This window comes from Pristiophorus japonicus, chromosome 13, assembly GCF_044704955.1.
Source record: "Pristiophorus japonicus isolate sPriJap1 chromosome 13, sPriJap1.hap1, whole genome shotgun sequence".
Classification (NCBI taxonomy): domain Eukaryota; kingdom Metazoa; phylum Chordata; class Chondrichthyes; family Pristiophoridae; genus Pristiophorus; species Pristiophorus japonicus.
In genome coordinates, this window is record NC_091989.1 from 31,899,557 (window position 1) to 31,916,010 (window position 16,454).

Sequence of the window (16,454 nt, forward strand, 5' to 3'; positions counted from 1 at the left end):
GGGGCAAAAGCCAAGAAAATGCTTTTGTAAAAGTGAGAAAATTGTTATGCTCAAACAAATTGCTTGTGTTGTATGATCCATGTAAGCGTTTGGTACGAGCATGTGATGCATTGTCATATGGCGTCGGGTGTGTATTGCAACAAGCTAATGATTTCGGGAAACTGCAACCGGTTTCTTATTCATCCAAGAGTCTGTCTAAGGCTGAGAGAGCCTACGGCATGATTGAAAAAGAAGCATTAGCGTGTGTCTATGGGATAAAGAAAATGCATCAATACCTGTTTGGGCTAAAATTCGAATTGGAAACTGACCATAAGCTACTTATATCCCTGTTTTCCGAGAGTAAAGGGATAAATACCAACGCATCGGCCCACATCCAGAGATGGGCGCTCACGTTGTCTGCATACAACTACACCATCCCCCACAGGCCAGGCACAGAAAACTGCGCCGATGCTCTCAGTAGGCTGCCATTGCCCACCACGGGGGTGGAAATGGCTCAGCCCGCAGATCTAGCCATGGTTATGGAAACATTTGAGAGTGAGCAATCACCCGTCACTGCCCGGCAGATCTAAACCTGGACAAGCCAGGACCCCTTATTATCTCTCGTCAAAAGCTGTGTGCTTCACGGGAGCTGGTCCAGTGTCCCAGTGAAAATGCAGGAAGAGATAAAGCCGTTCCAGCGGCGCAAAGATGAAATGTCTATACAGGCAGAGTGCCTTCTGTGGGGCAATCGAGTAGAGGTCCCCAAGAAAGGCAGACACCTTCATCAATGATCTCCACAGTACCCACCCAGGCATCGTAATGATGAAAGTGATAGCCAGATCCCACGTGTGGTGGCCAGGTATCGATGCGGACTTAGAGTCCTGCGTTCACAGATGTAATACATGCTCACAGTTAAGCAATGCATCCAAGGAGGTGCCGCTAAGTTTATGGTCTTGGCCCTCCAAACCGTGGTCTAAGGTACACGTCGACTATGCAAGCCCATTCTTGGGTAAAATGTTCCTTGTGGTTGTAGACGCATACTCCAAGTGGATTGAATGTGAGCTGATGTCGGCTAGCACGTTCGCTGCCACTACTGAAAGCCTGCGGACCATGTTTGCCACTCACGGCTTACCCGATGTCCTGGTGAGCGACAACGGGCTATGTTTTACCAGTGCTGAGTTCAAAGAATTTATGACCTGTAACGGGATCAAACATGTCACATCTGCCCCGTTTAAACCAGCGTCCATTGGTCAGGCAGAGAGAGCAGTGCAAACCATCCAAGCTTCAAGAGGGTAACTGAAGGCTCACTGAAGACTCGCCCACCCCGAGTCCTGCTTAGCTACCGCACGAGACCCCACTCACTCAATGGGATCCCACCTGCTGAACTGCTCATGAAAAGAGCACTTAAGACAAGGCTCTCATTAGTTCACCCTGATCTACATGAACAGGTAGATAGCTGGCGGCTTCAACAAAGTGCATACCATGATAGCGCAAATGTGTCACGTGAGATTGAAATCAATGATCCTGTATTAGTATTAAATTATGGACAAAGTCCCAAGTGGCTTCCCGGCACTGTCGTGGCCAAAGAGGGGAGCAGGGTGTTTCGGGTCAAACTTTCAAATGGATTCATTCACCGGAAACACTTGGACCAAATCAATCTCAGATTCACGGACTACCCTGAGCAACCCACCTTGGACCCTACCTTTTTTGATCCCCAAAATACACACCAGTGGCAACCGGCACCACAGTTGATCACGAAGCAGAACCCATCATCCACAGCAGCGCTGCAGGACCCAACACACCAGGCAGCCCAGCAAGGCCAGCTGCACAGCAGCCCAGTGATGGTCCAACAAATGATTCAACAACACCAGCTTTCACACCGAGACGATCAACCAGGGCAAGAAGGGCCCCTGATCGACTCACATTGTAAATAGTTACACTATTGACTTGGGTGGGGGGGTGGGGGGGGTGGTGGGGGCGGAGTGTTGTTATATATTTGGACTTGTATTTACTCTGTACAGCCACCAGAGGGCTCATCCCCTGGATCTCATAATCCCTTGAGAGCACAGGTATTTAAGGAGGCTTCACAGGTTAGAGAGGCACTCTGGAGACCTGCAATTAAAGACTAAGGTCACACTTTACTTGAGCTCATAGAGTTCAGTCTGACTCTTTCTCCATACACAACAAATATTAACAGATGAATCCTGCATATTTTCTCAGGAGGTTATCCACTTTCTGCACTACCATTTGTCTGCTTCCCTTCCCTGGCTATCAAGCAACATTTATTGGTCTTAATAATGGGCACTCCCTATTTGAAATGGCAGTATTATGATGCACTGTATGGTGTTGGACTTCCCTTTGTAAATTTCCATTAACTTTAGTTACTCATTATTTCATACAACCCATTCCTGTTGACAACTGAATGAGCCTTGAATACAACAATTGTGAGCTTCTATTCAGCGTTGATCAGTAAAAAACTGTTGTCTTCATCAAAAAATGTTTGGAAAACCTTGTTTGATTCTTGTTAGCACATTAAAACGCACTATTGTGTTACTTCTGTTTGACATCATCATGATAAGAATACACATGATTCTTCTGGTTTCAGTCCCCTTTTAAGCAAAATAAGGATTGCCAAAACTTTTCTGTGAAGACATTGTCCCTTTAACTTTTTATTTCCATTTGAAGTGATCATACTACCAGGAAAAACAGCACAAAGCAAGGCATGTGGGCTGTTTGAATTCTCTGCTGTTTCTGAACTCAGATTATGTTGCTTGGCCTTCACAAATGTCTGCTTGATAATGATAGAAAAAAAGCCTAATTAACTTTTCCAAGTTATTTTTGCGAAAACATTGTAACCCTTGCATTATGTAATGTCTCATTTCTTCTATTCTATCTATGAACAAGGGCAAAGAAAGGGGAGTTGGTGGGTGTATTTATAATGAGCCTACTGGGAAAACATGTGCATCATCAGTATGACACAGCTAATTGATCTAAAACAGTTGATGAAGCTTTTTTAACCAGCTTGTGACTGATCATCTTGTTGGCAAATGTCATAAACACAGATCCCACAGATGCTGTGAATGATCTGTACCAGGACCCTCTCCAACATTCTGTCTGGCTATAATCATGAACTGGAGCTTATGTGTGTGATAGTCTTTTTTTTAAAACTACATACACTATCTGCACTAGCTAGCAAATTGTTAACAATGTTCAATACTGACAGTTACCAACATCATTAGATTCTTATTCACTGCTATCCACGGAACATGAGTGAGATCACCCCCAACCCACCATTCTCGCTTGCATTTTATTCTTGCATGATAAAGTCTGTGGATCGCATGTAGCACTGGGTAACAGATCCTGCACAAGTATATTTAAAATGTGACGTGTGTTTCTCTCCTACTGCCAGCGACGCCTTGCTCAGTTTGGTTCTATAGGGGTCTTACTCGGTATAGTTTTATGATACCATAGACAGTGGTTGCCCTCTAGTACCTTTCCCAAATTGGCTTTTATTCCTGTGTGACCATTGACTTGCTGGCAAGGTGATTGATCATATGTGCATCACAGCCAAGTCCGGCCCGATCCTCACCAAATGTTGACACATGAACATATCTAGCAGGAGTTCCTAGTTAGCAATCAAGGAGTGGTATCTTGGCATGATTTTCTGCTTTGTAACCTGGGGCGCTGAGGCTAATTGTAGCAAACTTACGGGCAACTTGTCCAACACTAGCCAACTCAGTATAGACCAGGGATCAAACCCGAGATCTTCCTGCCTGTATGGCTCAGTATTACACCAGTACAAATACCCCATGAGCCATTCGGTAAGCACTTGAAAATAGGAAAACATGGACTGAGAAAAAGCTTTTCACTTATCAGCCTGCTCCTTCCACTGACTGTATGCATTCTATCCAATCGTCAACCTTATCCTATCCATTTCAATTCTTGAAAGAATATTCTACATAAGTGCAAATGCAAAATACTGCGGATGCTGGAAATCTGAAATAAAAACAGAAAATGCTGGAAATACTCAGCAGCTCAGACAGCATCTGTGGCGAGAGAAACAAAGTTAACGTTTCAAGTCAATGGCCTTTTGTCAGAAAAAGGTCATCGACTTGGAACGTTAACTCTGTTCCCTCTCCACAGATGCTGTCTGATCTGAGTATTTCCAGCATTTTCTGTTTATACATTGTCCATGTCCACATGTGATTAACAGCTTTTAAGCACATTCATCACATGAGTTTCCATCACCCCTTCAGTACTCCCTTATCCCAAAACCTGAATATTGAACCAATTACACGATTCATTTTTGGCTTGGTGCCCTAGTAGTATAGTAACCATCGTGTCCCGTGGAGTATTTGATCATCTTACTCTATATTTCTGCCTATAACCTTGATCACAAACAGATATTTCCTAACAAAGCACCAATTGCTTTAGCTGAAACTCTGTTCCATATAACCACGGCTTTATGGGGACAAGAGCTTTCTTCTAATCGCTCAGCTCACTTGAAACTGGTTAATTTATACTCATGCTCTTCAATTCTGTGCTCAGAATCCAAGATAATAACAAGTCCAGCTCATATGAATGTTTCATCACAACTTGGAGCCTAAATCCTAGAATCACCCTTGTCGCTCTTCTCTGGATCCTCTTCTATAACGTGATTGGGAACTATTGTCTATTTTGAAAACTGGCAATGTTATTTAATACTTAAAAGGTTACAGTTTCAATATCATTCTGAAGCTAATTAAAATGTAGCCCTTTCTTTACCTTACTGGAAAGAAACGACAATTGTAAAGGGATGTTTAAATGGTAAGCAGATTTGTGTGCATAGTGCTGTCCCTTTCTGGTCCAAGTTGGTAGCCCTGTTTTTTAAATGATAAAATGGTATTATTAGGTATAATAATACATGCAGTTGATACAACAGGATTAGGTAAATATATGGCCTGAAGTTGGAAATAAATCAAAATGTAAATGATAGGAAGATGTAACAGAGATGGAAATGCACCAGAGATGCAGAGTGACAAGGATCAGAGTCTGGATTATGTTATGAATGAATATCTTTTCCCTGTGGTGATATGACATGAAGTATTACACATTGCCATCCCTCTCATACAGTCAAGTGCTGCAAATAACAGAAAAATCAACATTCAATAAGCCAAACAGGTGAGTGGGCAAAAATTTAGCAGAGGGAGTATAATGTTGAAAAGTGTGAGGTCATGCACTTTGGCAGAAAAAAAATCAAAGAGCAAGTTATTATTTAAATGGAGAAAGGTTGCAAAGTGCCGCAGTACAGCGGGACCTGGAGGTACTTGTGCATGAAACACTTAAAGAAGGGTAACTTTGAAGGTATGAGGCATGAATTTGCTAAGATAGATTGGCTAATGATACTTAAGGGGTTGACTGTGGATGGGCAATGGCAGACATTTAGAGACCGCATGGATGAATTACAACAATTGTACATTCCTGTCTGGCGTAAAAATAAAAAAGGGAAGGTGGCTCAACCGTGGCTATCTAGGGAAATCAGGGATAGTATTAAAGCCAAGGAAATGGCATACAAATTGGCCAGAAATAGCAGCGAACCTGGGGACTGGGAGAAATTTAGAACTCAGCAGAGGAGGACAAAGGGTTTGATTAGGGCAGGGAAAATGGAGTACGAGAAGAAGCTTGCAGGGAACATTAAGGCGGATTGCAAAAGTTTCTATAGGTATGTAAAGAGAAAAAGGTTAGTAAAGACAAACGTAGGTCCCCTGCAGTCAGAATCAGGGGAAGTCATAACGGGGAACAAAGAAATGGCAGACCAATTGAACAAGTACTTTGGTTCAGTATTCACTAAGGAGGACACAAACAACCTTCCGGATATAAAAGTGGTCAGAGGGTCTATTAAGGAGGAGGAACTGAGGGAAATCTTTATTAGTCGGGAAATTGTGTTGGGGAAATTGATGGGATTGAAGGCCGATAAATCCCAGGGCCTGATGGACTGCATCCCAGAGTACTTAAGGAGGTGGCCTTGGAAATAGCGGATGCATTGACAGTCATTTTCCAACATTCCATTGACTCTGGATCAGTTCCTATCGAATGGAGGGTAGCCAATGTAACCCCACTTTTTAAAAAAGGAGGAGAGAGAAAGCAGGGAATTATAGACCGGTCAGCCTGACCTCAGTAGTGGGTAAAATGATGGAATCAATTATTAAGGATGTCATAGCAGCGCATTTGGAAAATGGTGACATGATAGGTCCAAGTCAGCATGGATTTGTGAAAGGGAGATCATGCTTGACCAAATCTTCTGGAATTTTTTGAGGATGTTTCCAATAAAGTGGACAAAGGAGTACCAGTTGATGTGGTATATTTGGACTTTCAGAAGGCTTTCGACAAGGTCCCACACAGGAGATTAATGTGCAAAGTTAAAGCACATGGGATTGGGGGTAGTGTGCTGACGTGGATTGAGAACTGGTTGTCAGACAGGAAGCAAAGAGTAGGAGTAAATGGGTACTTTTCGGAATGGCAGGCAGTGACTAGTGGGGTACCGCAAGGTTCTGTGCTGGGGCCCCAGTTGTTTACATTGTACATTAATGATTTAGACGAGGGGATTAAATGTAGTATCTCCAAATTTGCGGATGACACTAAGTTGGGTGGCAGTGTGAGCTGCGAGGAGGATGCTATGAGGCTGCAGAGTGACTTGGATAGGTTAGGTGAGTGGGCAAATGCGTGGCAGATGAAGTATAATGTGGATAAATGTGAGGTTATCCACTTTGGTGGTAAAAACAGAGAGACAGACTATTATCTGAATGGTGACAGATTAGGAAAAGGGAAGGTGCAACGAGACCTGGGTGTCATGATACATCAGTCATTGAAGGTTGGCATGCAGGTACAGCAGGCGGTTAAGAAAGCAAATGGCATGTTGGCCTTCATAGCGAGAGGATTTGAATACAGGGGCAGGGAGGTGTTGCTACAGTTGTACAGGGCCTTGGTGAGGCCACACCTGGAGTATTGTGTACAGTTTTGGTCTCCTAACTTGAGGAAGGACATTCTTGCTATTGAGGGAGTGCAGCGAAGATTCACCAGACTGATTCCCGGGATGGTGGGACTGACCTATCAAGAAAGACTGGATCAACTGGGCTTGTATTCACTGGAGTTCAGAAGAGTGAGAGGGGACCTCATAGAAACGTTTAAAATTCTGACGGGTTTGGACAGGTTGGATGCAGGAAGAATGTTCCCAATGTTGAGGAAGTCCAGAACCAGGGGTCACAGTCTAAGGATAGGGGGTAAGCCATTTAGGACCGAGATGAGGAGAAACTTCTTCACCCAGAGAGTGGTGAACCTGTGGAATTCTCTACCACAGAAAGTAGTTGAGGCCAATTCACAAAATATATTCAAAAGGGAGTTAGATGAAGTCCTTACTACTCGGGGGATCAAGGGGTATGGCGTGAAAGTAGGAAGGGGGTACTGAAGTTGCATGTTCAGCCATGAACTCATTGAATGGCGGTGCAGGCTAGAAGGACTGAATGGCCTGCTCCTGCACCTATTTTCTATGTTTCTATGTTTCTAAAATGATAGTATGCAGGTACAGCAAGTGATCAGGAAGGCCAATGGTCTCTTGGCCATTATTGCAAAGGGGATGGAGTATAAAAGCAGGGAAGTCTTGCTACAGTTATACAAGGTATTGGTGAGGCCACACCTGGAATACTGCGTGCAGTTTTGGTCTCCATATTTACGAAAGGATATACTCGCTTTGGAGGCAGAAAAGGTTCACTAGGTTGATTCCGGGGATGAGGGGGTTGATTTATGAGGAAAGGTTGAGTAGGTTGGGCCTCTACTCATTGGAATTCAGAAGAATGAGAGATGATCTTATCGAAATGTATAAGGTTATGAGGGGGCTTGACAAGGTGGATGCAAAGAGGATGTTTCCACTGATGGGGGAGATTAGAACTAGAGACTATAATAGAATAAGGGGCTGCTCATTTAAAAGAGAGATGAGGAGAAATTTCTTCTCTGAGGGTTGCAAATCTGTGGAATTCACTGCCTCAGAGAGCTGTCAAAGCTGGGACATTGAATAAATTTAAGACAGAAATAGACAGTTTCTTAAATGGTAAGGGGTTATGGGGAGCGGGCGGGGAAGTGGAGCTGAGTCCATGATCAGATCAGCCATGATCTTATTGAATGGCGGAGCAGGCTCGAGGGGCCGTATGATCTATTCCTGTTCCTATTTCTTATGTTCTTATGTTCTTACGATGTCTGTTAAATGAATAAAACCTGAAATGTAAAGCAACTGATTTGCATAACTTCATATCTCTAGTTCCTTGAGTGTCAAACATTGAGTTATAGTGTGCTGCTAACAGGTGGAGATATTCATTTTAAATAAAGATATTAATTTTTATTGGAAGGTAAGTACTAGTAATGTGGTGTGTTTACTCCTGTGCAACTCCTGTAATGTCAGGATTAGAATATATGTACCCCAACATCACTGCATTAATGCCACAGTAAGTACTTTAAATAGTATCTTCTTAGAAGAGTCTAGTAATAGCCTTAATGAGCTATAAGCATCAACTGGATTCAATTGGTAGCACTCTAGCATCTGAATCAGAAGGTTGTGAGGCCCACTCCAAAACTTAAGCACATTATATAGGCAGACATTTCATTGCAGTACTCGGAGTGCTGCATTGTTGGAGAAGCCATCCTTTGGATGAGATGTTAAACTGAGATCCCATCTGCCTGTTCCGGTTGTACGGGTGGATTAAAGGATCCCATGGCGCTGTTTGAAGGGAGCTCTCCCAATGTTCTCAATCAACACCTCCAAAAACCCATGTAACTGATTATCTCCTTTCTGTTTGTGTTATCATCATCATCATAGGCAGTCCCTCGGAGTCCAATACGAGAACCACAGTCCCTGTCACAGGTGGGACAGATAGTCATTGAGGGAAAGGAGTGGTGGGACTGGTTTGTCGCACGCTCTTCCCGCTGCCTGCGCTTGATTTCTGCACGCTCTTAGCGATGACTCGAGGTGCTCAGCGCCCTCCCGGATGCACTTCCTCCATTTAGGGCGGTCTTTGGCCAGGGACTCCCAGGTGTCAGTGGGGATGTTGCACTTTTTTAGGGAGGCTTTCAGGGTATCCCTGTAATGTTTCCTCTGCCCACCTTTGGCTCATTTGCCATGAAGGAGTTCTGAGTAGAGCACTTGCTTTGGGAGTTTTGTGTCTGGCATGCGAACGATGTGGCCTGCCCAACGGAGCTGATCAAGTGTGGTCAGTGCTTCAATGCTGGGGATGTTGGCCTGGTCGAGGACGCTGATGTTGGTGCGTCTGTCCTCCCAGGGGATTTTTAGGATTTTGCAGAGGCATTATTAGTGGTATTTCTCCAATGACTTGAGGTGTCTACTGTACATGGTCCATGTCTGAGCCATACAGGAGGGCAGGACAGCCCTGTAGACCATGAACTTGGTGGCAGTTTAAGGGCCTAGTCTTCAAACACTCTTTTCCTCAGGCGGCCGAAGGCTGCACTGGCGCACTGGAGGCGGTGTTGAATCTCGTCATCAATGTCTGCTCTTATTGATAGGAGGCTCCCGAGGTATGGGAAATGGTCCACGTTGTCCAGGGCCCACCGTGGATCTTGATGACTGGGGGGCAGTGCTGTGCGGCAAGGACAGGCTGGTGGAGGACCTTTGACTTACGGATGTTTGGCGTAAGGCCCATGCTTTCGTACGCCTCAGTACATACGTCGACTATGTCCTGGAGTTCAGCCTCTATATGTTCGCAGCCGCAGGCGTCATCCGCGTACTGTAGCTCGACGACAGAGTTTGGGGTGGTCTGTTTGTGTTAAGGTGCTATGTAAATGAAAATTTGTTCTTTTCATAAGCCTTCAACAACTTAATCAGCCTACTGTGTATTTTGGAATAATGTTGTATTCATGTAGTGTAGTATAATACCAGTGTGGTACAAGTGCTGTACTAATTTGATGTCACAATGTTACACTGCCAGTATAGGGTAGTACCAATGTAGACACAATTTAAGTGTAAAATTGGATGTTAGTATATGGATTGATGAAAGGGTGCAATCTGATTGACAAAGGAAGCATACATGATATTAATGCAGTGAAATGTTCGTCAGAAATTTTACAGCTTTTGTTCTACATTGCTGATTGAGATAATTGGCAACTATTGAGGAGAGACCTGTTCTATGCTGCCAGTGATGATATTCCTACATGTAGCTATGATATCTAAAGATGCAGGTTCTGTAGTGGATTAGGGGGACTGTGAGCTGATTAAAACATGAGTTGATGGCCACAGCTTTAATCAGCTCACAGACGCCTATCACAGAGAAAAGCCTGCAAGTTCAGTCACTGCAGCCATTAGTAGGCAACTGTGTTACAATCCATCGATGTCTATGACAGCATTGATAAAAAGTAATCTTAGAGCTCTTAATGGCTATCAGAATCAAAGGGGCATTGCAATCATGAAAAAATGGTTGACAAATCTTTTTTTATTTAGAAATACATGACTGGATGATAGAAATTATGCTGATATATATACTTTTGCTAAATAATTTTCCAATTCTGCCACACAAAGTTCATTGTTTTCTGTCACTTCAGTAATTTAGTGTGAAGCAAAATCGAGAATTTCTTACTAGTGCTGTCTCGGAGATCATTCATTGATGTAACTCCATCAGAAAGCAACGCACAGCTCCATTGTGACAAGGCTGCTGATTATAAAGAACTTACAGAAGAAGTCTGACCTCAACATTCCTAAAAAATCATTCAATTCCAGCATGGTGCAAAAGCCATGAATACCACAAAAGTGCAGTGTCCTGTCATTTAGAAAATCACAAGAGTCAAGAGACGTACAATTTTTTGATGGAATCATGAGATTTGACCTTGATATGAATGCATTTGTAAATCCCAATGCACTGATACATCAGTACTGTTCCCCAATGTGAGATCTGGTGGTCCTCAGTTAATGCTTTAATAATTCAAATGTTGTTTGACTAAAGATTTTTGGATCTTTTCAGTTTATTTTATTATTGAAAAGTATAGGTCAATAGTGCAGACACCACCTTGGATAAGAAAAAGTGTAGGAGAGACGGTAAGATGGATTAAGAGGTACTATTAATACACGGCCAATCTCAGTCACGCTCCATAGCAACATGTGCTTCTTATTCTGTGTTTCAACATTTGGTTTTGATGAAACTCAAGTACTACTCAAACCGGTTGCCATATATTAGAAAATAAATGAATGCAACATGAATTGAGACAGCACTTTCCATTTGTAGCCATAAACTAAGAACAAGAGTTTAATTACCAAAATGTAATATTTTTACTTTTCTCTTTGTGACATTCTGCACATGTCCACAAAATGATGGTTCCTAGGTTTGTGATGTATATTAAGCACATATTTATTCTGTATATGTACCTTTTACCTGGTATATTTTTCAGAGTTTAGTTGATGCCCGGGATTCCCACTGCTTGTTGCTATGGAGATCTGCCTTGTTGAATACACGAATAAGCATTATTTTTCTTTTCCTTACAATTTTGGAGCTGACACGCCCACTGTGATAATTATTACTGTTATTTGGTTAATTGTTCATATCCAAGAATCTAACCAGCATAAATAACCAGCCCTACCATCCTAAACTATAATGTGTTATTGTAATTATAAAACAGCTCTTAAGAAATTACTTTTGTGGACTTCTCTACAAATAGTGGTTAGAAATAATGGTCAACAGTTAAATAATTAATGAGAGCTTACAGTGAGCAATGACTGATGATTCTGTATAACGATACAAGAAGATTCAGTTCAGGCTGTAGCCATTATTAACATGTATCTCTGTGGAAACATTCGGTTTCAGAAATCTATTGTTGGGAATTTTCGCAGGACTTCTTCCTCTCCGCTGTTGTAACTTAGGCAGAAGTTCGCTTGAAATCTTGTTTATGCTCGTAAATGGGGTTTCCACTGAACTTCTGCCAAAGTCACGGGGTGGAGAGGAAGAAGCCCCAAAGAAATCCAAAGATTTCAGAGTCCAGCCACTTTTGAATTGAAATCTTTAAAAGAGTATCAGGTAATGTTTATTTAAAGACCATTTGAAAATACTTAGTAGCTATGCATAGATCTATCAGTTAGAACATTTTAGGGATATGGTATGTTTGCGTTTTGTTATAAAATATTGAAATTCATAAAAACCTGTAGTTGCAGATCAGTCATTTCCCTGGAATCTGCCTCTGTAATCATATCCATTGTGTGACGGGGATAAATATGATGTACTTTCAGATAAGCTAAAGATTTTGTGTTTTCTTTCAACAATACTCAATTATCAAATTACTTAATTGAGAAAGACTTCAAAGAAAAGTGACAGGTCTTTGGAGTATGAAATCCATAATCTATTTATATATTAAAAGCCGTATCTGTGTACACTTCCTGTTATCTAACAGTTATTTCCTCTAATGTCACATTTTCTTCATCATACTTTGTTGATTGGCTCAATGTTTTTCAAAAAAGCAGCAAATTCGAACTGAAGAAGTGGGGAATGTACACATGAAAAGTGCAAAGTGACTAGAGAAATCACACACACACACACACACACACACACACACACACACACACACACACACACACACGCACATATATATATATAAATATATGCACACTCTCAAAATTGAGAAGCATGCTGCCTGCTAGCTTGTACACTTGTTTTTACTGGATTGAATCTCTACAGGGACCCTCATTTCAATATGCCAAATCATTTCACTCTAGTCAATTCCCAGCTAACCAATTGGCACAGTCCCAACTGAGAAAAGAAATATAATATATCATTGCAGCCATCTTGTTCAGTCGTAGAATTATTAGGATGCATTTGTTAATACTTTTCATTGTTAATAGTTCTATGCAACTTTAGTCTTTTTTTGTGTGTGGTAATCCGTCTACGCCATGCAGAGAAATGAATCACTCTCACTCTTGCCCCTCAAAGAAGCATCTGCAGGTCAGATGTAAAAGAAATCAGAGGCAGTTCAAAATTCCCTCTCTCTACTACTTCATGGATGGATTTTTCTTCTATTGACTACAAATGGGGGGATGGGGGGGGGGAGGCACGTGCAATCTTGGCCAATGAGCCTACCAATGTTATATTTTGATTTACTACATCAGCTGAGGAAATAATCAGTGAGTATAGAAAATTGTTACTTACACATTTTCTTTCATCTTATTTTACAAGGGCTACGGCTACACAGAGGGGTCAAATCATATTCAAGGATGCCCTGGTTCAGCAGCTGTGTGAGCAAGGAGGTAAGGGGAAACCTTGTCCACATTGTAACTTGGAAAATAAACTTCCATCATTTCTCCTGTTTTAGTTCACGCAGCACTGTACCCATGTCATATGTCCAGAGCCCATGGAAGCTCTTCACCTTATTTTGTTAAAAGAAAATCTTGTACTTTTTTTGCTTCAATTATACAGGGAGTAATGCTCAATTGTGATTATATTTTTAATTTGATAAGCCTTTGTTTTTTCCTTTTTCTCAAAGTTTCTCAACCAATCTTCGATGCTGAATCCATTTTGGGTAGGATCCATAGGCAATAGGTATCCTCCAGGACTTGCCAACTGGTCATTATTCATGTTCGTGCTTTGGCAGAGAATAAGCTATTTCAATATAGGAGGCATCACAACAGAACTTTTCCTTTCCCCATCCATGCACTTCTACCGGAGATCACTGATGATCAAAAGCAGGAATCCTGGCTCATTTGCCCCTCCTTTACCCATGGCCAATTGCAGTGCTACCCTGACAGAACTAGACACAGAAAATGCTGGAGATATTCAGCAGGTTAGGCAGCATCTGTGGAGAAAGAAACAGAGTTAATGTTTCAGGTCGATGGCCCTTCGTCAGAACTGGAAAAAGTTAGAGATGTAACCGGTTTTTAAGCACGTGTAGGGGCAGGGAAAGGGGCGGGGTGGGGAGGAAAGAACAAAAGGGAAGGTCTATGATAGGATAGAAGGCAGAAGAGATTAAGAATCAAAAGGGATGATGGCACATGGCAAAAGGAGATGGTAATGGAGCAAGTTAAGAAACAAAAGATGAGTCTAGATAGATGTAAATGGCAGAATCATCGGCAGCTGCCACAGGAAAGAGAAAAAAACGCAGAGAAAAAGAATTTGGGCAGAGGTCATGGTTTGAAATTGTTGAACTCGATGTTGAATCCAGAAGGCTGTAAAGTACCTAAATGGAAGATTAGGTGCTGTTCCTTGAGCTTGCGTTGAGCTTCATTGGAACAGTGTAAGAGGCCGAGGATGGAGAGATCGGAGTGGAGTGGAAAATTAATCCTGACAAATCAGTTAACTCACCACAGAGTGGGGATTGACCCTTGTATCTCCCTGGTCTATGTGGCTTAACTATTCACTATCTAAAGTCACTAGAGAAGCACCCCCCAGACTATTTTTAAAAGTATTTTTTGTTTGCTTGAGCCCAATTGCCACTCACCCCCTGCCCAATGTACCACCATGATGGCGAAGTGGGTGATTTGGTGCCATGCTTGCACAAATACTTCTCTGAAACTGGTCGCTAGAGAGCGTGCAAGAGTTGCTCAGCCTCACTTGCCCCCCAATTCTCCTACTGGCAGGGAATTGCCTAATCTCACAGTGCTTCCCCATAATGAAATGGTCGCAATCAGGAGCTCAGAATATGGACAATTAATTGCTCAATCCTGCATCCGACCACTCTGGTGGTTCACACTGGATTCCCAGTGAATGGTGCCATCACGCTATTCGGCCCTGGTGATTGGTAAATCGGTCTGAGCTCTCGATTGAATTCAAATCGCAGCAACTCTGATTCAGTTGGTGATTCGGATAAATCCAAGTAAATCTGAATTACTCCGATTGGAATCCTGATTGGTTTTGTGCATTAAAGACACTTTGCGATATAGGATGTATGTTACCTGAAGGCACAGCTCACCCATTGCAAATTGAGTGTAAGCATTTTAGAGATAAAAAGAAACAGCAAAAGCATTAACACTATTCGGATTTTCTAAATTATAATCTTATTCCAGATCAGATTGACTTCAGAACATCTGTCACCCAGCAGTATTTCTCTGTAAGCATCTCTTTAGGATCAAATTGGCGCCAAGATGACATGCTCGGCAATGGGAGATTTGAACTGAGCCATTATCTCTGGCATATTTTGTAATCAGATAACGGAACAAGGCAATGTACCATTGAACAACTAACTCGCTCATTGATGGTACCTGCAAGGATAGAGCTATCACTGGAGATGGGGATCATTCCAATAAGGTACAGATAATCCTATAAAACAATGCATTAAGAGTTAGGGTGATCCTGCCTGGACCTTAGTGGGAAACATATCCCCATGCTAATATGCTGCCAATTAAGCTCCAGAGCTATCCTGATGCCCATCTGGAGGTCTCAGAGCCTTGGTTGTTGCTTAAGGGTGGAGTGGGAATAGGTACTCCATATGAGATAAACCGAAACTCTATATGGATTTCTAAATAGTTGTGTTTGGTGTCTCTTAAGCCTGGTGATGCGTTTGCACACACGTTAGACAACCGTTGACCAAACAAGAGCAGTGTTTCTTCATGTACTTATTGTACAAACATGTCACAATCAATGGTCCCGCGAAGCAAAAGGTCCTGCGCAAGGCCGCTCACTGGCCTCACTGTAAACACCGTGCATGTACGGAAATCTAAAGTGATCGCGCACTAAAAGAAACAGGCCACGCAGAACAAAGCGCAGCTTACTGGGAACGTTTTGCCCAGCTGTGAATTTTCTCTCCAAATGGCCAATTTTACACTAAAACTTTTATTGTAATATTACAAAATTAATATTGGGGAAGTCGCAGACAGAATTAATGAAATGTCCGATCAGCTATGAAGAATAGCTACTTGTGTAAGGTACTAGAGTGTCTCACTTCCTGACTCCCCAAAGCCTTTCCACCATCTACAAGGCACAAGTCAAGAGTGTAATGGAATGCTCTCCATTTGCCTGGATGAGTGTGGCTCCAACAACACTCAAGAAGCTCCACACCATGCAGGGCAAAGCAGCCCGCTTGATTGGCACTCCATCCACCACCTTAAACATTCACTCCCTCCATCATCAACGCACTGTGGCTGCAGTGTGTACCATCTACAAGATGCACTGCAGCAACTCGTCAAGGTTTCTTCGGCAGCATCTCCCAAACCCGCAACCTCTACCACCTAGAAGGACAAGGGCAGCAGGCACATGGGAACACCACCTCACGTTCCCGCTCCAAGTCACACACCATCCTGACTTGGAAGAATATCACCGTTCCTTCATCGTCGCTGGGTCAAAATCCTGGAACTCCCTCCCAAACAGCACTGTGGGAGAACCTTCACCACAAGGACTGCAGTGGTTCAAGAAGGTGGCTCACCATCATCTTCTCGAGGGCAATTAGGGATGGGCAATAATTGTTGGCCTTGCCAGCGACGCCCACATCCCATGAACAAATTTTTTAAAACCATCCAAGTGTGGAACCAT

General features: G+C 42.6%; 1 protein-coding gene across 1 annotated transcript in view; it reads left to right on the plus strand.

The window, feature by feature from the left end:
• The window catches only part of LOC139277976 (reelin-like), a 411,305-nt gene that overhangs the window by 105,330 nt on the left and 289,521 nt on the right, over positions 1 to 16,454 (plus strand). The window contains exon 4 of the mRNA XM_070896619.1: positions 13,170 to 13,240. Coding sequence (XP_070752720.1) covers positions 13,170 to 13,240 — 71 coding nt within the window. The remainder of the gene's footprint in view (positions 1 to 13,169; positions 13,241 to 16,454) is intronic.